This window comes from Nesoenas mayeri, assembly GCF_963082525.1.
Source record: "Nesoenas mayeri genome assembly, chromosome: 1".
Taxonomy (NCBI): domain Eukaryota; kingdom Metazoa; phylum Chordata; class Aves; order Columbiformes; family Columbidae; genus Nesoenas; species Nesoenas mayeri.
Window position 1 is genome coordinate 145,863,591 of NC_137541.1, and position 26,870 is coordinate 145,890,460.

Here is a 26,870-nt window from a genome sequence, read left to right on the forward strand (position 1 = left end):
CACACTCTGACATTCAATCCAGATCCAGAGAATAAGGCAGAAGAACTTCAATAATCTGTTTAGTTAGGTATGAAAAGTAATTTCTCATGAAACTGTCAGCTTGCTACTATAAAGGCTTAAAAAATCATAGCTATTCATGGCTGAACAGTAGAACTTTTCTACACCAGAAAACTTATCAGTGTTTCATCATCTTTCTGTATTTTGCATGGCAAATAAAAAGTTGTCCACCAAGCTTGAAAAGTATCTTTTTTTTTCGAGTTGGTCACTCTCTGAGAGAAAAAAGTATTTCTTTAGATTCCCTTAACCTGGTCTTCATAGTTGCAAAATAAGCTAAAAGCAAAATGAGGGAACTTCTTGTTCAAAATCTCACTTTCTTGTAATTAAAAAAAAATAACTATGTACCAACAAAGTAGAAAAATAAGGAACTTCAAATTCCAAAATCTTTCCATTCCTGGACGAGCTTTAGTGTTCAAATGTTAATAGGATGCCTGCATTTAAAAAAAATAAAAAAAATCTACATGAAAAAAACTTGGCCTGTATTCAGGCTCAAGAGTCTGTGAAACAGACTTTTTCCATAGTATGACCTCAGTCTTAGGATTTCTCTTTTGCAAAATGTTAGCTATTTTTCTTGGCTGGTGACCAGAACCCTGTATCTCTATTTCTCCACCTCTCACCCTCCTCCTCTCCCCACTCTCCAGGCACACACACATCTCTCGCCTTTCCATCACCCAGTGATTCAGCCCCGGGACGAGGTAACCCCCTTTGGCTGATGGGACATAGTGATGGTGTGGGAAAAAAAATCAGGTTATGAGAACCTGGAAGTATCAAACACTCCCGATCATTTTTCTCTTCTTTAGGACCCATTTTATTTTGTTTCCCTGCCCAAAATCCCTCAGCGAAGCCAGCAGCCCCCTGCACGCAGCAGTGGTGGTGCCCCTACTGAGCATCAGCCCTGGCAGGTTTCAAGTTGCAGCAGCTTTTGCCCAGGGTAGAGGATTTCCAAAATGTGTTACCCTGGCAACCAGGAATTTTAGCCCAGCAAAAACACCACCGCGCACATCGCGACTCCAACATGCGAGATGCTGAGCTTCCATTTATCATTTTCTTCAGAGAAAAAAATACGGAGCAGGGTTGCTGGTGCCTGTCTTCCTGGCAGCATTTCCAATGAAATAGACTTCTTCCCAGGTATTCGCATCTCCTGATTTTCCTGGCAACTCCTCTTTAACCACTGTATTCGGAGCTAATATATAATACATTCAAAATTCCCAGTTAGTCCCTTACAAATGACAAAGTCCAAGGAAAACAGTGCCTAAGAGAAAAATAATATGCTTTCGGTGTAATAAAGGAAAACATTTCCTCAAGTATGATAATATTTAAGCCGGTTAAATTGGTCAGCTTTATTCTAAGTGCTGTTAAACGTTACAGAAACATTTTTTGCTTCTTATAAAATTACAAATAACGCCCAGCACTATAGTAGGTTTTCCAAGGGGACAAAAGCTGCTGTTTCGAAGCAAGGGCATCTCTTGCACTAAACCACTTCTGTATTCAGCTTTGAGACAAGGGTGGCATCAAAATGAGAGCAGCTTCCTGTGGCTAATTATTTCTCTCTCCAGCATACAGAGTACAGGTAGAGGGTAAAGGTGAAGGTGCTAAACAAGAGGGCCTGGATCAAGAGGACTTTATAAATAAAACTCTGCACTGAGCCCTGCAGTAATATGGGTATTTATCTCAAGCTATTTGCTATACCTGGTAAAAGAGAGGGCTAGCATTTAAAAATAGGACAGCAAAGGCCCTATCTCACCCCATGTAAGTCAATCACAAAACTTCCCCAGGACCCAGTGTTGCTTTTTTTTTTCAGCATTCATCTATCCCCATTCCTGTTAACATCTCAGATAAAGCTTTTTTGGTTTTTTTGTCTGACTCGGACTCAACAGAAGCTGAATTTTGTCCTAGGAGAACCACCACTGCAATTAAGATCAGATTTGGCATCCAGGTATTTTCTTTCTAAACCAAACAAATATGCCCCATCTCATCTGCTTTTGTGGACATCATGTTTTTAAGATCTTTTTATATGACTTTGTATGTTATTTAAAATTTTTGACCTGTTTCATCTTCAACTGCTATACATCTATAATTTTTACATGGCACACTAAAAAATCACCAATAATGCCAATCCATTCTTCCTCCTTAACTTTGCTAAACGTCAAAGACAGATTCAGTCAAGACCTGTGTGAGAAAATGGAAAATGTCTTCCAAGGAAATGTCTTTATAGCATATGAAGAAAATAGATTTGTTGGTATCAACTTACAATAGTTTGTTGTGAAGTATCAGCAGCATTGTACACTGCAAACAAAAAAAATCTGTGCTCAGAAAAGGTTAGGAATTGGTAGGCAAAGTTCACAACAGTGTTGTGAAAACACAGCAGTGGGTCTGACACATCCCACAGGTGAAACCAGTATGTTTCTTGGAGTGAGAAGTTACAGTGGAATTGTATTTTTTTAACGGTCTATACATTTCATACACAGAGAAATACTCTGTACATGTACTGAGGGTAAATCTTCAGGGGAGAGGGCAGAAAAAAGAACTGTTTCATGGGAATTTTAGAGCTGAGGAGTATGTTTTTAGCTGTTCTTGCTGGACTGGCTGAGCAGAGTGACAGTCTGGCAGTGTTAGGGGATAGCTCTCTGAGCCGAGGCTCAAGTAAACAGGTGGAATAGTGCAATGAAGCCAGCCTTCTTCTTCTGCCAGCAACTTGGTTCATGGATAAACATTAGCCTTTCACTTTTACAGTTTTCAAGACCTCCATCACTCTGAAAAACACTGCCTTCATTCATCATTTTTTCCTTCTTTTTTTTTAGCACGGTCTGCAAGACTTCTCTCAGAAACATCACAGATGTCCATTGATGATACAATGCATTGATGTTTTCAGAAACAATACATATTAAAAATTATTGTAAAAGATGTCATTTCATATTGTTTACCACCCCTTGGAAGTTGTATTTTTGGGCAGAGGAGGCCCATCTGTGGCTCACAAGCAAGTTGAAATACTCATGGTGGCCCTCAATAGAGCCCACAGAGTCACTAAATGAGGCATTACTAAATCACTGGCCAACACGTGTCTGCTGCAGGCTCCTTGCCATCTAAAATGCCCCAAACTTGAGCTGTGGAAGACTATTTGGGAAGCTGCCCTGGTATCTTAATCTGAAAGCTGGAAGCGGAATATACCCCAGAAAAATCTGGGCAACCCTATTCTTAGAACAGAATTCCACAGTTGCATGGACTTTACCCTTTCCATTGTCCTCCAGACTCATCTGTGAGCTCTTTTCTAATTCAATTGACTTAAGCCATCACGATCCTTTTGACAAACAAATAGAACGATACCTAAGATGTACCTTTTAATTGAAGTTGGGTGACTGCTGTCACAAGAAGCTAAGATTGAAACTGAGGGGGGAGGATGGGAGTGTGGTGATGGTACAGGGGCTGCTCGTGCTCACCAGGTCTGTGATTGCCCAGGAGAGGCAGCAGCTCCTGCCCTCCCGTTCTCCTCACCCCTGGCACTCCTCAGGACATTTAACACTTACTACCTAAGTCTGTCTTTAAAAGCTTAAACTACCACTCATTTCCTTTACTGTTCTGGGTGAGTAATCCTTAGCCATTTTTACAGAACATTAGAATTTTCAACACTTTGTACAAATATTAAAGAGATGATGGTCTTCATGGCGGTCTAATTATTGTTTTAGGTGGGGGAAAGCCAAGGTTAAATTTAACTTGCATCAGGCCTTTCGGTGAAGTGAGGTGGGATTAAGGCTCTTCTTCCAACTCCAGTGCTCAGTCAGGTTGCAGTTGTTGCCTGAGAGACTTATGGTCCTGGTTCAAGACCACACATGAGCCAGATGTGAGAAGCCGAGCTCTCCTGGGGCTAAGAGCAGGACAGTGTGTTGGCTGCACTCGCTCAAGCTGACCTCCTGCATCTGAAAATGGTTCTCTTTGTTCTCTGGAGGCACCTTGTAATCCCTCTGCCTCAGTCTTCCCATCTGTGGAAGGGGAAACCAGCAGCAGCTTTTGGCTGTTGAGTAACTATCATCTGTGAATCACTCTGAAGATACAGAGAGCAAGACAGAAGAGAGGAAGAAAAAGCAAGAAACCAACAGGACATGCTTGTGCCAATACAGACACAGGTGGCATCAAACAAGAACAACAGTCATGTTGCTCTGAGCACCCGTTTCCTATTTCCTTCCTCAAGGAGAATCAGGGTGATGAGACTGATTAGCAGCTGCTGGATGGCCAAGAGACTCTAGCACTAATCTTTGCCAAATGGGCAGCTTGGAAACTGCTGAATTTAGTCCTCTTAATGAAGATGTCCCTGAGAAAACTATTCTCCAAGTGATGCTGGGGACCAGTGCAAGGAAGGAACAGAGCCAACATCTATTTCTGCCTGGCAAAAGCAAAGAAGTAAACACACACCCTGAGATCACTGAGATTCTCAGAGAGTATTAGCAAAGGACAAAACTTGCATAACTGCCATAAATTATAAAAGCCTCCCTCAATCTTGGTTAATTCTCTTGTAAAAAGGGAGGGAAAAATCTGGAGCAGCTCAGCATGAAAACAGTTGTGGGAGGGATAATAAAGAGACAGCACCGAGGTATCTAGTTGCTGGCCCTGATATTATTAAGTAAGTGCACTAGAAATGTCGAGGTAAATGCACAGCAGTGAATCACAGTCAGGCATTATTAACCTTGGGTAGTCTGAACTGGAAATCATTTACAAACACAAAGGTACTGAAGAACATCACAACAGACAGTACATCGAAAGTCATCCCAAGAGCAGGAGCCTTGCCGAGTGCTTTGTGTATTTGTGCCACTTTTGAATTATTGTCATATTTTGCATGCGAGAGGATGGAAGATCTCAGACCCGTGGGTCAGAGAGGAGTTGCTGTGGCACCACAAGGTCCTCCAAAACACATGCACTGGTTGGAATCACTTTTCCTTGCACAGAAGTTTTATAAAATTAAAAGTTTTAATTGCAACGTTCCAAGGTTTACTGACAGGATCGAATTATGCCAAGGAAAGACTAAAATCCTGCACCTGAAAATATTAAAGAACAAAAGAGCACTCATTCTTAATGCCTTCCCAGCTCCTTAATGCAGCCGTTCAGATTACGACTGGTAAAACCAACGGGAGAAAGGATTTTAATAAAAATCAGGTGTGCTTAACAAAATGTGTGAAAGTTTTCTGACCACTGAAAATTGAACTGTTTATCAAAAAACCAAAAGAACAAAACAATTCCGGATATTTGTGAACATTCCTAAAAGTTTACAAATGCTCAACAAAGCTGTAAGCAGATGACCCATAAAGAGCTGTACATATTAAGAGTACAGCAAAAACAAAACCCTTCAAATCCAGAATTCTCATGGCTTTAAAAGTATTCAGTTACAAGGAACATGAATCAACTGAGGAAGACTCCAGACAGTTTAACACTTTTGTATTGTTTGCACCTTTTACTGCAATTTTTCAGTGCCAGCTCAAGCAATTATTATGTGGTACAGGCCATAGGAATATTGTGCAAAAGGATACAGCTCTGCTCAGACTTCCTCTCTGCTTTTGCATCATTCTCCTACATCTGAGCTATCTCTAGCATTGTAATAACTGCCCTTATTTATCTGCCTCATTAGGATGTTGCATCAATTAATGCCTATCACCTAATGCTTTGTGTATTTGTGCTTTCTTAATGTTTAATATTATTATCAGTAAAGAGCTATGTCACACCATGTCTATGTAGGGAGTTAATGCATACAGGAAAAAAACCCTATACATAATGCTATTCAGAATGATACATTTACCGTACCCAAACCCTTCCGAACAGATGACCATGAGTCCTGCACTCTAAATTTCTATACTCTTGGGGGTTACAGGTAGCATGTTTGGCCCTGGGGCTCCAGGTCACAGGGTCATATCTGTTATTTGCGGACCTGGAGCCCATTGGACAAGACAGGAGAAACGCCTCGAGGGAAGACTTCATGTAAATGCTCAGTTCACAAGCACCTCACTGCCTGATTCAGGAGGGTAATCAACCTGTCCGTTGAAGCTGCATAAATAATGTTTGGATGGAGGCAGTAAATCTGCACCAAGGATAAATTAACTGCCATTGAGTCATATAAGCTTGGCTTGAGTGTGTGGCTTGTAACATGCCTGAGGAAAATAAAAAAGACATTTGTAAGAAAGAAACATTAATTTGCTCCTCCCTGTCTTTTCTGTTATTTTTATCTAAGCCAACATGACTTGGTTTGTGGGATTTTTTGTTGTTGTTTGTTCCATTTTCACAGGCAAACACTGATTCATGGTGATACGAATCCACAGTTCCTCCTGGTCAGGCATGAATGTGCCAACTCTCCTAGATCAATGTCCTCTTTTGAGCACCCCTGCCGGGAAATGCCAACCGAACCCCTTCAGCTCTCTCAGGGGAATGACACCTCGCAAGAGGGTGCAGGCTTTTTTGCCCACAGGGATCCCTGGTGGCTTTTGTGCCCCCTCGCACACCTCTCCACTTGCACTCCCCCACCATCTCCTGGCTGCAGGCCTGGGCGCTGCCAGGTCTCTCGTCCAGCTGCACAAGGGCATGGGCTTCTCCATGTCCGCAGGGGAAGAGCACATCCATTGACAGACCCCAGCACTGTGTGTATGTGTATGTGTGTGTGGCAAGTCCTTCTGGTTGTGCACCTTGTGTGTGCACAAGCTGAACATCCCCAAAGGAACAGATAAAGTCTGTATTCACGACTGCCTGAGAAACAGGGATAAAAGTCTGTCCTAGAAGAAGGTGAAAAAGAGAAGGAACCTGGGGAAGGCCGACAGAAGGCAGTAGAAAGAGAACTGGGACGTCAGTGTGCACCCACACATCAACATGAGTTAATTTAGTTCACTGTATCACTCAGGTATCCAGCCCTCTATTCAGTAACACAAACATTTTAGTTAATAGCTGTTGCTTGTATTGCTCTCCCTTCTTTCTCAATTCTACTGTTTGACCTCTGTTTTTCTCTTCCACTGCTCTCAGTTTTGTATCTTTTTCTGAAAATTTAGTGTTTGTGGTTCATTTTCCTCCTTTTTAGCTGCATCCCTCTCATTTTCTTCCTTCTCTTTTGGCACAGCATTTACTGGTTCCCTTCCTCTCATCATCTTCTGCCTCCTTTGCCACACAAACGATTTCTCTAGCTAGAGGGGCCTCTGCTTCTTGAACACATTCATTCATCAGTGGTAAACAGTTGTTTCTACTAAAAATTGCTCTGGGAACCAATATCTGCTGTGGGGTAGCCTTAGCATATAGTAACAATTTAAAGATAAGCACTATAAGTCTACTATATCTAGCAGACAGCACAGTTTCAGATGGTTGTACTAAGATCTCTTATTAGGAAAGGAACTTTTCAAGCCTAAACAGATTCTAAAGTCTGCTGTATCTAATACAGCACACTATATAACACAGCAGGCAGTCTCAAACCAAAACCATAAACATATCGGGGAGTATGTCTGAATCCAAATTCTGGATTCAGAGACACCCCTATTGTGGGTTTAGAGATCTTACATGGTTTTAATCTGATGAAGGAGAAGAAAGGAAAATAAAGAACACTACTCATGAATAAAACACTGATTAACTAGAAAAAAAAACAACCCACCACTTTGGAGGACAGCTTATGTTTTACATATTGCTAAATATCAGCAAAAATAAATGTGTTCATTTCTCCAAAATACCTCCAGATGGCATTAAAACTCTTCTTCTTTTGGTCGTTATTGTGATATTATTTTAAAAAATGATAATTATTGCAATCAGTCTATTAACCATTCCCAGTAATCATACTATCAGAAGGTATAAGGCTGCTAATGCTTAATTAATTTAATAAGTTTGGCTAAATATCCTCACATATTGTAATTACATTCCACAACACAATCTGTAGGACTAGTCATTTCTTACACCATGTCAAATCTCCTTCTATATTCATTTCCAGAGGATTTTTAATGCGTATTTGCAGCAGAAATCAAAACATCCCACAATAAATCACCATTATTGTACCTCCTTCTGTGACTACTTTTGGACATGTAACAAATGGTGACACCTTGTGAGATTTACATGATATAATGCTCTGAATTTAAATAACATGAAACAGAAAACATAAATTATGGGTAAGATGCACTCTAAAATTCACATGACTGACTGTTACAAGAACTTCCCTCCCTCAAATGAGATTAAAAAGGTGAACGGTTTAGCAGAAATTCATAATGCTCCTGCCTGGTAGATATTAAAGGAATTTACTTATCTAGCTCAGTTTGGGAGATGGATGCTGTTTATTTTTTTTAACTTGCAGCCCATCTGTTTCATAGACTGGTTTATGTTGGCAAAACAATTCAGTGCTTTGTATACTAGAGTTAAAAATGGTAAAAGCTTCTATTGTTGCAGTAGAGTGAAGGTGAACACTGATATATTACAAGTGCCTGTTCCTATCTATTTCTCAAATTCTTTTGTTAATTCAAAATCACCACCAAAATAGTGAGAAACCAGAGACAGCTGTAATTGGATTTCAAGTAATTCAGAGGTGAAGCTGCGGACTGCAGTCTTTTAAAATTACATCAGTACATCAAAGGCATGTGTGACATGATGTTTTTTAGCTAGAGTGACAAACTCTGGCAGCATTAAGGTAATGTTGAAGTCAAGTTGTAAAGGCCAGACTTGCACACCCACAAAAATCATATCTATTTAGCATGATCTGGAGCCATTTCACTTGCAAGGATCTTTGACTTACCGGCATGCAAAAGTTCTAGGAATAATTAATGTTTAGTCATTATATAAAAAGCCATTTCAAGAAAAGCATCAGTGAAAGAGCTTTATTTTAATGAAAATGAACAAAGTCTATTTTGCTCAACAAATCTGATAAAAACACAGCTGCCTTCTCCAACCTTAAACACAAAAGTGACTTACGATGTATGGGTTGCGCTTTTCTCTGGACTCTTTGGCTCTACATCGCTTTTCCCTTTAAAAGAGAAGAAGAAAATGACATCAGAAATGGGTCAGTATGGAAACTGCTTAGATGTGACATGTCCAGCCCTTCACTCATCGCTAACACTGGCCGCTCTTGCCACACGTGCAGACTGCTGCCGAGGCAATGATGGGGCTGCGGGAGCATTTGCAAGCAGGGGTCAGCCCTGGCTTGACTTTTCTTGTCACTGCCACACAGACTCTGGAATTGTCAGGCAGGAAAACTCCACAAGAAAGGCTGTTTAGAGGATAAAAGCTTTACCAGGGATAGCAGGCTTTGGGGCAATGGAAAGGATTTCTCCAGGCCTGTACAACTCTGCTACTAAGAGTGTACCCCATCCAACATGCACATGCTCCAAAATCTCGCTCCAGGAACAGTCATTATTTCATACGCAGCAAAACAGCACCAGGAGAGCCTGTAAGGCAGTGATTAGGACAAAATTCTGCCAATGGATGTTTTGATCCACATTCATTTTGACAGACTGAGGATCTGATCTTCAGCTCCTGTAAGTGGGGTCTGGGGAAGTCCTCTTCACTACGTTGTATATTTTGGCTTAGGCACTCAACCCTAGAAGCCAGGTACCCCAATGTTTGACTAGTATCAGAGGCCCAAGGGATGCGTCTTCACATTTCCTTACAACTCACATGGGTCCTGGTACGGCATGTGCACTTGTGATGATCCCATTCTTGGGTCCAAAATAATATGCCTGCCCAACACAACTTAGTTACACAGCACAGACACCAGGGAAGCAGGCTGCTAGCTGATGGTGCGGCTTCTTCTAAGTCAGGTCAAGTCCTTCTCCCTCTTTTCTTCCCCGCACAGAAAGGCAAGGCTGATGTTTGCTATAATTATTGCTCTCTGAGTTACCTGAGAGAGCTGCACCTTCGTGTAAGATTTTTGTTTAGCTCTACGATGGATATACAGGGTATCAGACTCCACCTGAATCACCTTGAACTTGAATTCTGGACCTAGCAACTGTGCAGCTGCTTCTCCTCTTGTGTGTCGCTGGATGCTAATAGCTGTCTACACAGGAGTTTATGTTGCCTAGCAGACAAGGAGGCACAGAGGTTGAGTGTGACTGGTTTACTGATGGATGTGTTTTTCTCCATTACCTTTTAATGAGCTTCGTTAAACCAAAATGCACCTGTGCCTTCTGAAAAAAAAATGTGAGAAGCGCTTACTTTAGTCAGGCTGTTTCGCTGCTGTCTGATTTTCTGCCCAGTGGCTTGGGTTGAGTGGGTTTTGGACCAGCCCCCAACCTATTCCATGCACATGAGCACTTATGCATCATCCATTTGCTGCTGACCAAGTCCTCACCCTCTGTTTCCGTACAGCGCTGGGGTGTCAGCAACAGCTGTAAGAGGCACCTCTGGAAAACTTGCCTTCAGAAGAGGTAGGGTTTTGCCTTCAATGCCATTCCACTGATGTACAGAAGCAAAATGGAGAGGACTTACTCTAGACAGCAACCTTCTGGAAGCACATGTCTTATAAAAGAGGTTCTGGGTATTGCAAACACTTTGCTGTTGTGCTTTTAGATCTCATCCTCCTCTCTGGAAGGGTTTGTGTCTACCTAGTGTAGATGCCTAAACTTTAGTGAGCAGGATGGGGAAAGCTCTGGATGACTTCAAAAACATCAATGCCTCTCTGTGGACCTTTAGGGAAGTTAAGCACTTACTGCATGAGAACAGCTAAAAGCACCTAAAATTTAGGCATGAGTTGGGCATCCACACAGGATGGAATACATCCACTCCATAATCTCTAGGTCACTTTTCACTTTTTGCAGAGACCTCAGAAAGTATATCCAGATGATCAGCTCACTTGGTTAGAAAGTTGTTGCCACAAGATATGTTTGTCAGCCTTAGGGTGCCTGGAGTCCTGGAGCTCATCTGCATTATGGTAATTTGGAACAAGAAACCAACAGTAACAGTTGGCGTATATTCAAAGATTTTCTATTTGTAACTTAGACTTTTTATAAGTGACGAATTATTACCATGAACACTGGTTTGTTTGAGTGTGAGAGGGAATATGGATTCCTGAGTGCTTTGCCAGCAGAGTTCACATCAGTTCTACTTTCAGCAATGTATGTTAATGCAGCTACAAGCGAAAGAGCGTAAGTACTGTGAGGAGAGAGAAAAGGGAATCTCTGTGATTTAGCCGAACTGGATATTAATGAATTACCCTACAGTAAGCATTTGCAGCTGCTTTTATGCTAATCGTCACTGAACATGCTTCTGTGCAGAGGGGGAGGATGTAGCCTGTACAGATGGTAGAAACACATCAGTCCGGCCTATCAGAGTAGAAAATCTGGCCATTAATGCTTTATCAGTTCTTACCAACTTTGTCCTCACTTGACTGAATTATAGACATTTTTAAAATGTGTATAGACTAAGTATAGTACAAATATAGTACAGATAAGGTTTTTGGATAAACATATGTAAAAGGGAATTACCTCTCAGAACAACTTGGTTGTTTCACACTCACTCTTGGCCAGACTAAGATTTGTTTTCTATTTGCCATATAACCTGCCAAATGCATGCAGGTACCATTGTGGGAGGCTGGCATTTGCCATATTGCTAAATCCTCTCTAGCTCTGGCTTCTTCTTATGTGTAAATATGTGTCATCCTTTGTTTTTCTTAGTCTCTTTGGAATTGACAACAAATATGCTACCCACTTTTCTATGGGACTGCTGTTGGCACACTTATTTCAGGTGCTAAGCACTGTGTATGTCTCCTGAAACAGGTATGGACGTGTGTGTGTGTCTGTGTGTTGGTATGTGTATGCATACACACGCCTCCAGAAACACACAGTGGAAACAACCATCAGTCCTTTGACCCTCAGCTACAGAGCTGGGAGTTCTTTGCTAGCTTCTACCTCACCTCATACAACTCCCTTCCTAACCTTTTTATGTACAACTGGAGGAGATGTGTCCAGGTTTCTTTCATTTCAAAATGAATTTCAAATGAACTTTTGTAGGATTTTGTCATTGAATTGTGGGTGGGGAGGAAAGGATTTTTCTTCTCAGAGCTGGAATTTGGGTGAGTCACTCAAACTAACCAGGCCATGTTTCCCTTTCTGAGTAACAGGGATAAATAATATTCATTGGGACAGAGCAGTATAACTTCAGCCATTATGGGTTTTTAAATGCTTTAATTTCCTTGAGAGGGAAAGATGAGAGAAATGCAGATGTCATCCATGAGAAAGACATTTGCATCTGGAGTAAAACCACTGCAAATGACAGGCTCAAGAGCCATTCCAAAGAAGACATGGTGCAATGGGAAATAACAGCTAATTGAGATTCTGAAGATGTGCATTTGGATAACACAGTACATAGACCATTAGGTTTCTTTCCCACATAGAGTCATCTGCTGGCATTTCCTCACATCCAATTCCTTTATCTCCCAAATTTCCTTTGACTTCCATGTAAAGAACTGGTAAGGTCTATGTCTCATTCTAACTGTCTCTTACTTGATGTCTTATTCCACCACTTCAACAGAAATCCTCATGGACACAGGTTTCAGAGGTAGTAAAATTCCCTCTGCAACATCAGGAAAGGTGTCCAGGTGTCTGACAGCCACCCTAACTTTTGCCCCCAATGAAGAAAATGTTTCTTCATGCGTTCAGCTGTTCTTTGGTTTGGCTACCTTCAGCCAGGCAGTAACAAGTGCAGCTCCAGTCCAGCTGCAAATATATGCTGATTTTGCTGAGCAGGCTGAATGAGGAGGTAGGAAGAACCTGGAGGTACTGTGGTGTGGGAGGGCAGATAGGGAAACTGAAAATAAAGTGAGGTCAGAGACCACTGGAATAAGGAGCAGAGAGAAGTTGTGAGGAGGTAGGACCGATTTCCTAATTCACAGGAAAGCATGTTTCATTGGATCTGCAGAACCAATCTGTTTTATTCAAGTTTTGAACAAATGAAATACTCAAAATGAAACTATGACCAAAGCTGGCCAAACACTGTGGCCTCTGATGTCATTGCAAAGCCTTCAGCTCAGCTGGTGTGTTTGTCATGCTTCTGACTCTGCGTGTGTTCACAGAGCCCTCTCTATTATGGCCCTTTTGTGCTTCTTTCTCTCATTACTGTATTCATTATTTTCTGACAGAACCTCATCCCCTTTGCCTTTTATTATTTCCTTAGTGCTGGTACTCGCAGCAATATCAAACCGATGCCAGCAATTAAGTGACACCGCTGCATGTTTCTTCGCCACATTGTCTTCCACATGCTGACCTTTCCCCAGCACAGAGCCACACCGTTTTAATAGCCTACATCTCCCGGCCTTGTCTCTCTGGATGTCTTCTCCCTCACGCAGTGGGTGACCAGCCACTTCCAAAGCCCTGCCTACCAGCTCAGGGCATTTTTCATCACAGCCTCATAATTTACAAACAGGGCTCTGTGCTAGCTGACAGGTCAGGAAGCTAGCAAAATAGTTCTTTCAGTTGAGATGATTTTATGTTGAGAGCAGGATAGGAGCATGTATTTTTAATATGCAAGACAACATTAACAACAGTCAGAGGTGTCAGGGGAGAGGATTAATATTTTGTTTCGCAGAACAATTCAACCTTTCCTTTCAATACAGCTGCAAAGTTTTTTACCATAACCAAGTGTAATTAAAGTGCTGCTGATCTGCATCATGAATTGTAGATTGGAGTCCACTGAAAAGCCCCAACCAGGAGCCACACAAGCACACATCACTCCCCTGCCCACATGGCTAGCCAAAAAGACCCACGGCCATATGGTCTTTGAGACATTATCTGGTGTTAGTTTGGCAGGATTCGTGTAGCTTATTTCTGTGCAATAGTCACAAAATATACCATTGCCTATGAAAGATAAATGATAACAAACCCTCCTGCAGAATTTTCTGGCAGTCTGGATCTGGCTGCACAACTAGGTCAGCTCTTTCCTGGCTTTCTAAAAAAGCCACTCTTGTGCCCTTTCAGTCTTTCTAATCTACATAATGAAATGGCCATAACGAAATGAAACCTTTTTGTTCTTCCCAGTCCACCAAAAGAGCTGACATTTTGATGGTGACTCTTCAGTCCAGTTCTCCACATTTGGCCACAGCCAAGTGCTGCCTGCTGAGGCTCTGCGCCATCCCAGTCTGCTGCTGCTTCATTACTCTATCAGTCGCTTGTTTTCCATGGTCATTGTCAGCCCCTCCACCCAACGCAGACAGAAAATGAGTTGGTACTTACTTGTATTGCTGTGCCCTGTAGATCCCTGTTGCGATTCCTACAGTAAAAATAGAAGAAAGATATGGTGTGTTATTTTTACAGGAATTTTTAGCTGCAATATTTGCTTGAACATTACCTTAATAATACAGACAATATTGTTAATTGTTCAATCAGTTTCCAAGCAATTTTCAATTACAAGAATAAATCCAATATTTCTCTGAAAATCTATTTATTCTAAGGCTTGTAAACGTATTTCACAACAACCCTATAATGGTGCGATTCCTTGTATAGCTATTACAACTCTCCTGCTCACTATTCATTTATTGATCAGCCAAAACTCGTCTATTATCTTCTATAAGTTTCGATGAGAGGACCAATATTGTTTCATGGACCATTGGATTCCTGAGGTAGTAGCATAGCTGGTCTTTCTTTTTCGCAGGTTGATATTGACAGCACCAGAGAATGGAAATACAGACTTTAGTTCTGGGTCCCCAAGATTACAAGGTCAACCTTGTATCACAACCGCAATATCTACAAATAGAGTGAAATAAATCAGACCATTTTTCCTCACATGCAAATGTTCACATATTTTACTAATAGAATTTGTTTGCATTCATAAAAATATAAAAGAAGCTTACAAATAGAAGGGAAATACAAATACAAACTGCAACAAAAAGATACTGAGATCATTATTAATCTAAAATGATTAAATCATTTTCAGTGAGGAACTGGGTGCTGGACCAGATCCCTGGTCCACAGAGGCTGAGCAATGGGTCAAATGCACGACTCATCAAGAAAGGAACTGTAAGTCTCCAGAGAGCTCAAGGATGCTCTGACTCGGCTGAGCTGAGATGTTGCTGCTGAGTCACTCAGCAGTCTCAGGGGTTGGGGCCCCCAAAAGTTTCTTGGCATCTCTAAACAGGGCTTGGCTGGACCACAGGCACTGGGGTCCTGAGGGCTCAGTCAAATCCCCTCAATCTGCACCATTTGCTCAGAAGCCATGGCTCTCCGGACTGCCTGGCTTAAATCTGTAATTTTTATGCTATAATACACATCTGCAATTCACTGCCATCCTACACAACTGAAATGTGAGACATCAAACTCTTGGGCAGGCCCTAAGAGTTTCTACCTTCAGCTGCAGTGTGAAAAGATCTGTACTGTGTTTCACACGCTGACAATAATTTCTCAATAATTTGAAATTGTCTACTTTTGACAAATTGCCTCAGCTTTTTGGGAATGCTTCTGATGAAAGCATATTTAAGCCTGTCTTTTTTTTTTTTTTTTTCCTAGTGACTGAATATGATCTTAAGAAGTCAGGATTAGCTTGCAGTGGTGATGTAGTGACATGTACGCTTGAATTTAAATGCTATTCCAGTAGCCAACCAGGCTGTCGATAAAAGTAGACCATTAGAGCATGTTCAGTTTCCTGAATAGTGAATTTATATACTTAGAGAAGTTTGGGAAAATACAATAATTCTGAAATACCTTTGGGTTTGTAAAAGTGTTTGAAACCACTAAATAAGGATCTCATTTGCTCTTTTACATTTTCATCAATCTCAGGAAAAAAGCACCCTCTGCTCTAATCTTACCTCTGCCATTGGCTCTGCATAGTCTCAAATTGGACATCAGCAAAACATACGAGCTATAGTGTTTTCACTTTTCCTTTTAACGGATTCTTTAAAATATGTGTCCTGATTAGCAACTAATTATTCTTAGTAATAAAGGCTAATACAAAAATCTCATAGCAAAATAGACAATGCTCCCACTGAGGTAGGAAAAAAGTATGACTTTATGTAACTTAAAAACCAAAGATGAAGTCTCCAAGTCTGGAGATTATTTTCTAGTGCATTTGCTCCAGCTTGCTAAAATCAGGAAGAAAGGAAAAACCAAATGAATTGAGCACATAAAGAATAACATCACTATGATAACTTAGCTTCTACTGAGAATGACCACCCAATAGCTTTGTGACAAGACACTAGTTCTCCTGGAGCGGATAAATTAATTCTCAAATAACAAAATGATGGTTGATCCCGTATCACATACACATAACTAGAAATCAAACAGCTGATCAAACTTTCAAGACATGAAATCATAGTAAAAATGAAGAAAGAGAGCAAAGCATGCAGCAGAATTAACAGCATTTTTTTCCCGCACAAGACTACAGAATTAATGCCTGAACATGAAAGCTCATTCGCACAAACATCAAGTGAGCTCTTATTTACCACATTTAATTATTCATTTAAAGTTTATTTATTAAAATGTTTTAAATAAAATTACAATCAAATAGTGCCTGATCATTTGTATGTTATAAAGTGTGACAGAGATAGGAGAAAGTAAAGCACACACAGCTTGTCACATCACACAGATTCAATTATCCTTAAGCTTTGAAAAACAAGAAATAAAGAGACTGTCATTGCCCCTTCCTAGTAAATTCAAGAGTACAAATTAATTCCTCAGAGAAAGAAAATTCAAAGTTAAGGATGAAATGTAACTTTTTGCCCTCTATTACATGAAGGACAGTTCTCCAAATGTCCTCTCCCAGCAGCGCTGTGCTGGGAAACCTACCGAGCACTGCCACACGTGTCAAACCTGACCTGACTTTCATTCTTTTGCATTAATGCAGACCTCCCATGTTAATGAGGTCCGATTTCATATACAGCTACAGCACAGGCACATGCATCCCTGCATCCTCAGAAGAGCATGTAGTTATATAGAGGGACAAATGCACATGCACAGTTTCAAATATGCGGCTCTGTTACATTTGTGATATATAAACTTCAGTTATTTAGCTTCTATTACTAGACTGATTTCAAAACCATTGTAGTCATAGTTGCTGTGGCCTTTGCAACTTGAATAGCCTAATTAATAAATTTAAAGTTTCAACCTGTCAGATCACTAATTACTTGAGTTGCAGGTTAAAAGCAGTGAAGCATGTATGGGAACTAATGATGCTGAACTCAGTTTTTATAGACAGAAAAGTAAGGGTGATTTGCATCCTTGCAACAGGGCAGGAGTCCTACAAGCTTCTCTTTTTCTCACTCCCAAAATGATGAGTCTCTTTACACTTCAGAACTGTCTTCTGTTAAAAAGGATTGCAGCCTACTTGCTTCTCTGGCTGGAAGACTCACTGCAAATGAACTGATCTCTCAACACTGCCATAAAGATGGAAAATGAATTCATGGCACGGTGCATTGCTTGAAACTAAGAGATAAAGCCAATGCCTTGAATTTAGCCTGTTAGCTTCTTTGCTGGCCTTGGCCACTACTTAGCTGACAGGCCTATTTATCTGAATAATGTGTGATCTACAACAGTTTGGTGTAGTCTTTAGGTTTTAACAAGTTAGGACAGCTGTGTAGCTTACCTGTGGAAAAGCTTCCTAAGAGTTTTGGAGACATTCTCTCTGAGATCCAAAAAAGATTTTACACACTTTGTGAAAAGCAATAGCTAGTTTATGGATGTTTAAAAAATATGTTTGAAAAATTAAGAATCCATTCTTTGCGTTTTGAAGCCTGACAAGCAGACTCCTTCTAAAGTCTGCAACTGCACAGATTCAGAGTAAGCCACAGAAGCAGCTTTTAATTATTTTAAAATATTTTAAAATATAGGTGGTGTCTAAAATTAACATGATCTATGGCCAGTAATGCAGGATTTTTCTAGGACTCTGGTGAGTTTTATTAGGTACTTCTTTCCCATCTCACTGTATGAAAAAAAAAGGCACTATGATTTCTGACCATGCAGACCATCCAGGCCACAATACAGTTGTGATGTTATTATATGTACAAAAGTGTGCTCGTATATTATTACATGAAATCTCGTCCAACCTAAGCTTAAGTAAAACTGAAATTCTACTTTGGTAAGAGAAAAGGAAACCACCTAGAAAAGGCTCTTTAAAAATGTATGGTAGATCTCTGAAGCAGCTCTGTAGTTCAAGCTATTAGAATATTTCCCAGAGATGGATGAACAGTCAGAGAGAAGATGAGAAAGTCAATAGAAACCATTATTCACATATCTTTGCCCTATGGTCTGTGGTTCTCCTATTCCTATATTTATCACAATACATTTAGTTGTGAGGAAGTGCATTTGTGACGGCCACACAGACACACTGGTGGGTGCACACCTTGCCCATGCACATCTGCATGTGTGCCATGCAAGCAAATAATGCAGTGACCATTATGCAGAAATTTCAGAGTTGCAAGCACCACTTTGTTTTTCTCATCCATATCTGGGCAATTCACCTGCTTGTAAGCTGCTGATCCATCTGTCTTCTACTGGACTTATTCTAACTTAACAAGCCTCTAGCACGCCTACCATCTCAATCAGCTGTCTGCCTTCGATGAGTAAATAGGGAGTGAGTGATTTCCTTCTTTTTCTTTCATAACATGCCAGAGATGTTTTGGTTTACACCCCTGGTACTTCAAAATCATGACACTCTCATCCACGGAAAAGCTGTTTTACTGTAAGCAAATGTTGAAGGCTTCTTGGCTGTGCGGTTATAATTATTCCCTGCACTAAATTTTGCGGAATGGACTTTAAAGTTATCAAAGGAGCTTGCTTTGACAGGAGAAAGGCTATAAACAGCATCAATACCATCTTTCAAGCTTGAACACTTCATGAGATGTTTGTGACATATAAGCAGTATATGGTGATACAATGTGAAAATTTTATTTGGTCTTGCATAGGATATCTGATTTCATTCCCTCCTGATTTACCAATGAAGTTTTTCCAAGCTTGTGCTGATGAGCTTTACCAAGCTGCTCTGCAGACTCCCTGGGATACACAGGCAATAGTAGATCTGGTTTCAAAGGACCATCATCAGGACCAGTGGTCTTAGTGCCTTGACGGACAAAATACTTCCCTGGCAAATACTTCTGTGGCCCCTCTGGGCATCATGGCACTAGGCTGCCTGTCTCTCCAGCAAAGCTGCCTCCGAAACTAGGCTGATGGCCGGGGATATACCCTTACTCCTCAGCCCCCAACTGCAGAGGCCAGTGTATTATAAAACCCACCTCAGACCGCAATGGTTTCAACAACAACCTTGGCTAGCAAAGCCAAATGAAGCAGGAGCAATGGGTGTCAGCAGGAGCTTCTTGACTCATAGCAGCTGTATGTGCCCAGAGGTGACAGTCAGAGGACTCAGCAGGTGCCCACAGAAGGCACCACATCTGGACACCCTACCAGGGACACCTGCTGTTTTGCCTTGCAGCTGTGGTGAGGAACCCATGACCCACATGCCAGCATCAGTGTCGCAGCCAGAAGGTAGGTAAGTAAGAGCTGGGTAGCCCTGCAGAGGCTATAAGCGGAAAAAAGGCAGGGGATATTGGGGCGCACATGGATAAGGTCATCAGCACAGCATCAACCTCAGCCGAGAGACCTCACACACTTATGGCTCGTGTAGGACATATATTGAGGTGCAGGAGGCACGATTATACATGATGTTGTGTGTCTTACCTTGTTTGGGAAGGGAAACTTGCTTTGTTCTGCCTTTCCTGGTGTGTGAATAGCTGACAGTGGCGGAGGCCATGAATGGGTCATCTCCTGAAAAACAATATTGCACAGCAAACTGTGTTTAGAAAGTCAATGCAACAGGAGACAATGATAATATATCAGTAGCAAGAGTGCCTGGGTAGTGGAATATTTAAGTTACTGCAGTTTCTAGGAAATGCCAAGTTTACATATAATCTAGACATTGATTTTTATCACAGACTCTTGAGAGCAGTTCTTAAGCACCGTTTCATTTCCCTGAATAGTTAATGCATCTTAAGTGCGAGAGGTTTGATTTTTCTGACAATCTGCAACCACATTTTAATCATGTAGTGTATTCTAGCTGGTGAGACTAACAGAAGAACTTTTATTTTTGTAGTATGGGAAGAGAAATTTCAGTTCATGACCAAGTAATAGGGTACACACTATAGACTAATGATGAAGTAGATTTCATAGATAAGGTCAGAATCATAAATGCTTAACACTTGTTCAACAGTTAATTCCAAAAATTGCCTTAATCATTGTAAAGGAGTTGAATAAGCTCCTAACTGCAATGTGTTTGTGCCTTGCAGGACACGGAAATGTGGTGAGCCCTAAACAAGGTGTGCTGCACCCCACTTCTGTCTCCTCCCTGTGTTGTTTTGAAGGACATTTTTAAATAGTGAAGAGATATATGTGGCTTGACCTGACTTGCATGAAGTCATTCTTGATACAGCTTCAGGTAGAAAGCAGACACACATTAAATACTGTTATAATTCAAGCCTGAATCAAGTGGTCTCCAAAACAAGGCTGCTTTTGGGGAGGTGTAAATTAAATACTTCAAACAAGAATTTTGTTAAGAGAGAGGCTTCATATACTTCTCTAGTGCAGGCTGCTAAAGGATGGATGTGTTTTCTGACATGTTCAGCACCAACAGCTTGTGTACTTGGTACACAGTAACTTAACAGACTTAACATGAGAAGTAGTGTGGAGCACGACAACCCTGAAGAGTCGGCCTGTAAGTTTCAAGAGCTGAAGAGCAAATAACATTCTGCCTAAGCAGGGAGCTTGTTGACACTATCAGCTGTTTGCCCGGCAGATGCTTTGCTGGGTTTTGATACCATCAGCTGACTGTGGAATTGTTTCTCCATGATATTCCAAGGAGTTATGTTGAAATCCACGATCAGTCCCAGAATAATACTGGAGTTATATTTCCACAACTCATTCGTTTTTAAAGAGAAAGGAAAATGTTCTTGTTTGAAAAAAAGTGTGGGTGAGTCTCTTGCCCATCCTTCATTAGTGCTGATGGAAGTGTTTCCTGACCTGGCAAGAACTGAGCTGGGGCATTTTTTACATAGAGGAAAGTCCTCATCTGTTCTGCCAATAAAAGGATCAGCCCTTTCAACATAGTTTATTAGTAATAAATGTCACCTTTAAAGCATTCTTGATAAACAGTTTATTTCCTAATAAAAACTGCATTCTTTTATTTTATTTGAGGCTAAAAAGTTACATGATTTATTGTACTTCTGTAATCTATGTGCGTGCCTGGTTTGCAGTTTCAGTATCAGAATTGCTTTGCTTTTCAGTTCTTTGAGGCAGATTGTTCATCTCATGACTTCCTTATCTGATAAGTGCCAGCAATAGTGGTACATAGTAATTTTTAATATACAGCAAGTTCTTTAAACTCAGGCAACAAAAACCACAGGCAAACAGATTGCTGTTTGCTACAAATACCTGGCACATGTGCAATTGTTTTCAAAAGATTAAGGAATTACACATCGATAAATATTCCAACAGTAAAGTTTGGTGACAATAAATTGATGAAAAGGAGATTTGCAATGTGGACATTTAATCCGAAGGCTGTGATCTAAAAAAGTATTCCTTTCTCACCTGCTTTTCTCTGTTTTTCCCTTACAAGACTATCTGTTTTCTTTCTAGAAAACGGGATGTTGTGCATACAGACTAAAGGTGTTTCCACTGGTAAAACCCCATTCCCAAATAAAAAAAGTTGCCCTTCACTACAAGTTGAGGTTCTGAGCCTAAAAGTAGGCACAGGAATGTCTCTTTCTCCTGAAGGTCAATGCTTTACGTTACCTCTGTCAATTGAAGAATGCAGGCAGGCAGACTGGGAACATCTGGTGGTTTTGACCTAAAGTCATCTTACTTGTGAAATATGCTACTCAGTACTTATGATTTCCATTTGCCCAAGAAGCAGTTCCTCCAGGTTACACGGTGGCTGACCCCCACTGTCACCTTCAGGGAAACATCTTCTGAGAAGTCTGCTGTATGCCATGCAGAAACCAATCTGTTACAGCAGCGGAGCTCTTCCCTCCCAGCTTGCCTGCCCCAGTCTGACAATGATGCCTTCATCCAGGGAAAGGACCAGAGGGCTGATTAAAAATAAGGGTGACCTTTTTTTTTGACATGTCAAAATCTTTCATTTTTTCTTTTCCCCAAGATTATTTCTCATCCACACTTCAATGAAAAATAGCCTTAATGGTCTTTTTTTTTTTTTTCCAGCTAGCTTCGCTTCTCCCTTTTTACTTTGAGATGTGGTGTATAATAAAGCTTTCTACATAATTTAAATTTGATGTAACCCTTTCTGACACAAAGATTTAGTAAGATCACTGATATTTGCCAGGGTTAATAATTTCCATTATTATGAATATCTGAATGAGAATTTACTAGAATAATATTTTGGGTTGTGATCTTACGGTGTATTTATCACTACCCTTTGGAATTCAGACAACTATGAAATGAAATCAAATTAGAAAACAAAATCAGAAAGCTAACATGAAAAATACCCCAAACTGTAGGTTTTCACCACTGAGGATTGGTAAGATTTAAGTGTAGTAAAATATTTTTTGAAAAGGGAAACATGTGCACAGTCTCCTTCTGGCTGCCAAGAACAGAATAGCAAAAATCAGGAGAAAGGATTTAGGTGTCCAGCAAGTGTCAACACTTTGCAAGGTCAAGCAGAAACAAATCCAGAGCACGTTCCTGAGTGCCAAATCTAATGACTTTAGAGATTATTGAAGATATTTGAGACAGATTAAAAGCATTTGTGGTGACATATGATTATATCAGAACCGTTCTTAGTACATGATGTGAAATGTTTGAAAATGTAAACCAAAATGGCAACTAACTAACTAAATAGAAAAGACTGAATCTTTATTGTTAAAGTAAACTTTCATGCACAGCTTCTCTTTTCTGCTCAGCTGACTTGCCTGTTTCTGGAGTTTGGTACTTAAGATCCTTGGCACCTTCAAATTGGTGGTAGAACACTGATTGATACGAAAGATTTTTTAAATTAGAGAGAAAAAAGCAGGGAATTTTTTTACCTTTAATCAAACGAAAAACAAGTCTGAAATGCCTGGCACCAGAAAATGTTCCAGCCTCTACAAGATAATGGTCTAATATAAAACTGATTTAGATCTTTCTCTAAACTTGATTAAGTTAACTTTAAAATCCTGAAAAATGTTAATTAAAGGAAGCACCAAGAAGTCATTTGGGGTCCAAAAATAGGGAAAACAAAGATTTCTGGTTCAAAGAAGGAAGCCCTGACTAAACTGATATGTATGTATGTATGTATGTATATGTTTATATATGTATATGTGTATCTATATATATATTTTTTTTTAAACATGCATTTGTCCTTGTGAGGGTTGCAGCAATGTTTCACGCTGACATCTTTGCGGTGGTGGTGATGGCATGTCTCATTCACACGCACAGTTTAACTCTACAACTGTACTTGTCTCCACCTGTAGTAAATCAGTTTGCAGCAGTTATACATGAATGTCCAGTTTTACAAGCTATAAAGGTCCAAGCCTAGTTAATCTTAGTCAATGTGCCAACTCGGCTTTTCTTCTTACTGAAGAGAAAACCTTCAAATAAAAAAATCTATGGTATTGCGTATCCTTGCTCCAAATTCAGTTTCCGCAGCAACAATTAACTAACGAGACATTTCTTGTGGATTAATGACTGCTTGGCAGTGTTTTGTCTGGGGCTTTTAACCCTAGCTTGTAGGTAATTTTTCAGGAAAAGTACCATGCAGAGGTAAATAATAGTATTCACTCTAGACTTAAGAAAATGCTATTTATCTAGTGCCATCAATCTTGCTGTGTGGCACATGATACCAGAAATGGCTGAACTGATTCAGAAAAATTGTAATTAATAAAAAGCAGGGAGACCAGTGTCTTCTAGATTTAAAGTCTAGTCACATGTATTATCTTGCTGTTCATCCACTGCCAAAACCAGAACTTATCATTGGGCCATTAAGAAAATTGACTGTTTAATCCTCCTCTTGGCTTGTGCTCACCTAGCCAATTTTTGATTCATAATATTTTGTCTCTCCACAGATGATGATTTAAGAAATGTTTGTAGCATCTCATAAAGGACCCTGTCAAACATCTTTTGAAAATTATTTTAGCTGGCTCAACTTCATCCACTGCTCTACTGACATGTTGCAGGAATTATAGAAGATTGGTGAGACACAATTTTCCTCTGCAAATACTCTGCTGGTTAGCTCACAGGCACCACAGAGCCCCTCTCTTTGTAGTGTAGTTACCTACACTAAAATGCAGATTTTAGGGAAGCATTAAATACGTTTATTCAGCTGGAAGTCAAGGCAACACAAAGCTAATGCAGAGCTTTCCAAGACACTTTAGCAAGCTATCACAGGACACAGTTTGAGAACTTCTAATCCAGTTACTCTCCTGTCTTCATAAAATAGATTTTTTATTATTATTATTACTATTTTTTTAAACACAGAAGACTCTTTAACCGCTATCAGTTGGCAAAAATCCCTTTCAGTTCAGTGAAGCTACACTGTCACTAGCTGACAACATGGCAATTATTTTTGTGTCGAACATCCAAAGCAAAGAGTCCGACACCGAAACTTTTGGAGACTATGTTGAAGATGATAGGATTTCACTATGATAAGGTTCCCACAATGTGAAAAGCAAATTTTCTTGCCTTTTTTTTTAAATTAAATTGATTCCTCTAGTATCTGTTATTGCTGCAACTTTTCTAACTCAAACTTCAAATATACACCTGTAAAATAGAAAGATAAAGCTGTTTCTTCTTGTTTCTTTACGACGTCACTTATCCAAACTACATCTACTTAACTCTTTTTCTTCTTCCTCATAAGCCCTGTAGTTTCCTTTGAGCACTTGATAATTTTTCTCTTTTCATTTGAGCATCTTTTATTTTGTCATTATTTTTTTATTCAGAACCACCACCACACAATAAAATATCTTGCCATTTTCCATCTTCTATTGCAGGAGTGTCAAACTCATTTTCACCGGGGGCCACCTCAGTCTCATGTTTGCCTTCAAAGGGCCGAATGTAGTTTTAGGACAGTATAAATGCAACTACTCCTACATTTATAGAGTCTTAAAATTATATTTGTCCGTTTGAAGGCAACTGCCAGGCTGAATTGGTCCCTGGTGAAAATGAATTTGACACGCCTGTTCTATTGTTTCCTGTTTTACTTCCTTTCCATCTATTGATACTTATTTGGGGAGGTTTTAATTTATAATTAATATTTACATCACATATGATGCAAAATGCCTTCTAAACTTAAGATAAGTGACAAATGTGGTTTCACCCACCCACTAACTGAAGGATGAAATATGGGAACTACTACAAGTTCCCTGTCATGGGGCTGAAATAGCTGTAAGGACATCATTTATGCCAAGCTGGGTGACAGCTCAGCACTGAACCTCAGTTAGCAGCTCTTCTGTCTCCCCTACTCCTGCTAAAATAGTTTCAACAAGAGACTTTTTTCCATTGCAATCTGCTGCAAAACACATTCTACCACATTTCCCCTTTGGCTCCAGTCCCAAGACCCTTCAAATGCCCTGTTGCTTTCCGTAATATGAATTCTTTTCAATATGCTTCAATGGTATAACATCCCAAGATATGTCACAATCCAGGGGGGAGTGATTGTCAAGGATTTTTTTTGTTCTAAGTAAAGAAACAAAGGAAATTGTGTAGCTTGTGACTGTGTCATTTGTGCTGTGGTTGGTTCTTCAGACCTGCATGGATGGGCATCGTCTGAAACTGTTTGATAGGAATGGGACTCTGTGTGTATGTGCCTGTGGGCTACGGAGAAGGAAAGAAAAGAGAAATTAGGACCTTGGAAAGGGACAAGGTCAGAGGTTTTTCAGGCTGTAGCATTAAAGAATGTGTTCAGCATTAAATTTCAGCATGTTTGGTATCTACAGAACTAAACCATTCCAAATCATGAACATTTGCAACGTGATCTGTGGACCAATTCGCTCTAGAGAAAATCACAAATGCCCGTGCAATAAGGTTCTGTTTGGAATATATTATCTCTGCTTTAGTGGAACCATCCTGCAAATAACGTGCAACATTCAGTCAAGGTTCACCAATCTAGGACAGATAAATGCAAAAGAAGGCTACAGCTGCTTACATATCAAACTGACTTATTCAGGTCCTTTATTGTATGATTATAATTATTTAACAATGAGTCTTGCAAAAGTCCAGAAGAAGATATGGACACCCAAGAGAAATGTGGTTTGATTCTAAGAGTAAGTGTTAATTAGGGTATGATCCATGCCATGCTCTCTCATCTCAGAGTTAAAGACAATAAGATTTATCTCTATCTATCAGGAAAGAAAGAATGTGTCCCTTTATAGGTAAATCACTGAACAGAATGTGTAGGGTTTCCTTAAAAACTTTTGAATATTTTTCAATGAAATGAAAAAAAAGGACAAAATTTCTCCTGTAGCCACAATGATGAATATCTGTTCTTAGCTAAGAAGCTATGTTTTTAGATGAATGCATTGGGCCGTATGATATGACAAACTGTCTGAAAAGCAGCCTTGCCTGGGCAAGCTGAGATGATGTGGTTAATCAAGGTACAATCTTTATTAGGGCATTAACCTCCTGCACCCAAGGACTGTGGATTCTAATTCCTGAATTGCCATGCAAGACTGATGCAGCTAGTTTTCTAGCCTCAGTTGACAGCAAGCTAACAGAAGTGGCTAATGAAGATGAATAGCTGCCTCTTGGGAGCTGGGGGAGGAGAAAGAGGAAAGGAAAAGACCTAGGATACTTCAAGGTCCAGATCGCTGCATGATTTCAGATAATAATGAAAAAGTGCACATAGTCGACATTTTCAGAGATCGTAACAAGCATGTTAATTCTGCAGTCTGCTAACAAAGCAATGGTAGTGTCATCAGGACTGCTCTGGAA

At 40.1% G+C, this 26,870-nt stretch overlaps 1 protein-coding gene across 1 annotated transcript in view; it reads right to left on the bottom strand.

Annotated features, from left to right (window-relative positions):
* AFF3 (ALF transcription elongation factor 3) overlaps positions 1-26,870 on the bottom strand; it is a gene marked incomplete at both ends in the record, with an annotated part of 326,580 nt that overhangs the window by 117,504 nt on the left and 182,206 nt on the right. Inside the window, 3 exons of the mRNA XM_080347050.1 lie at positions 8,962-9,013; positions 14,211-14,247; positions 19,638-19,724. Of these exons, the coding sequence (XP_080203176.1) occupies positions 8,962-9,013; positions 14,211-14,247; positions 19,638-19,724 (176 nt within the window). The remainder of the gene's footprint in view (positions 1-8,961; positions 9,014-14,210; positions 14,248-19,637; positions 19,725-26,870) is intronic.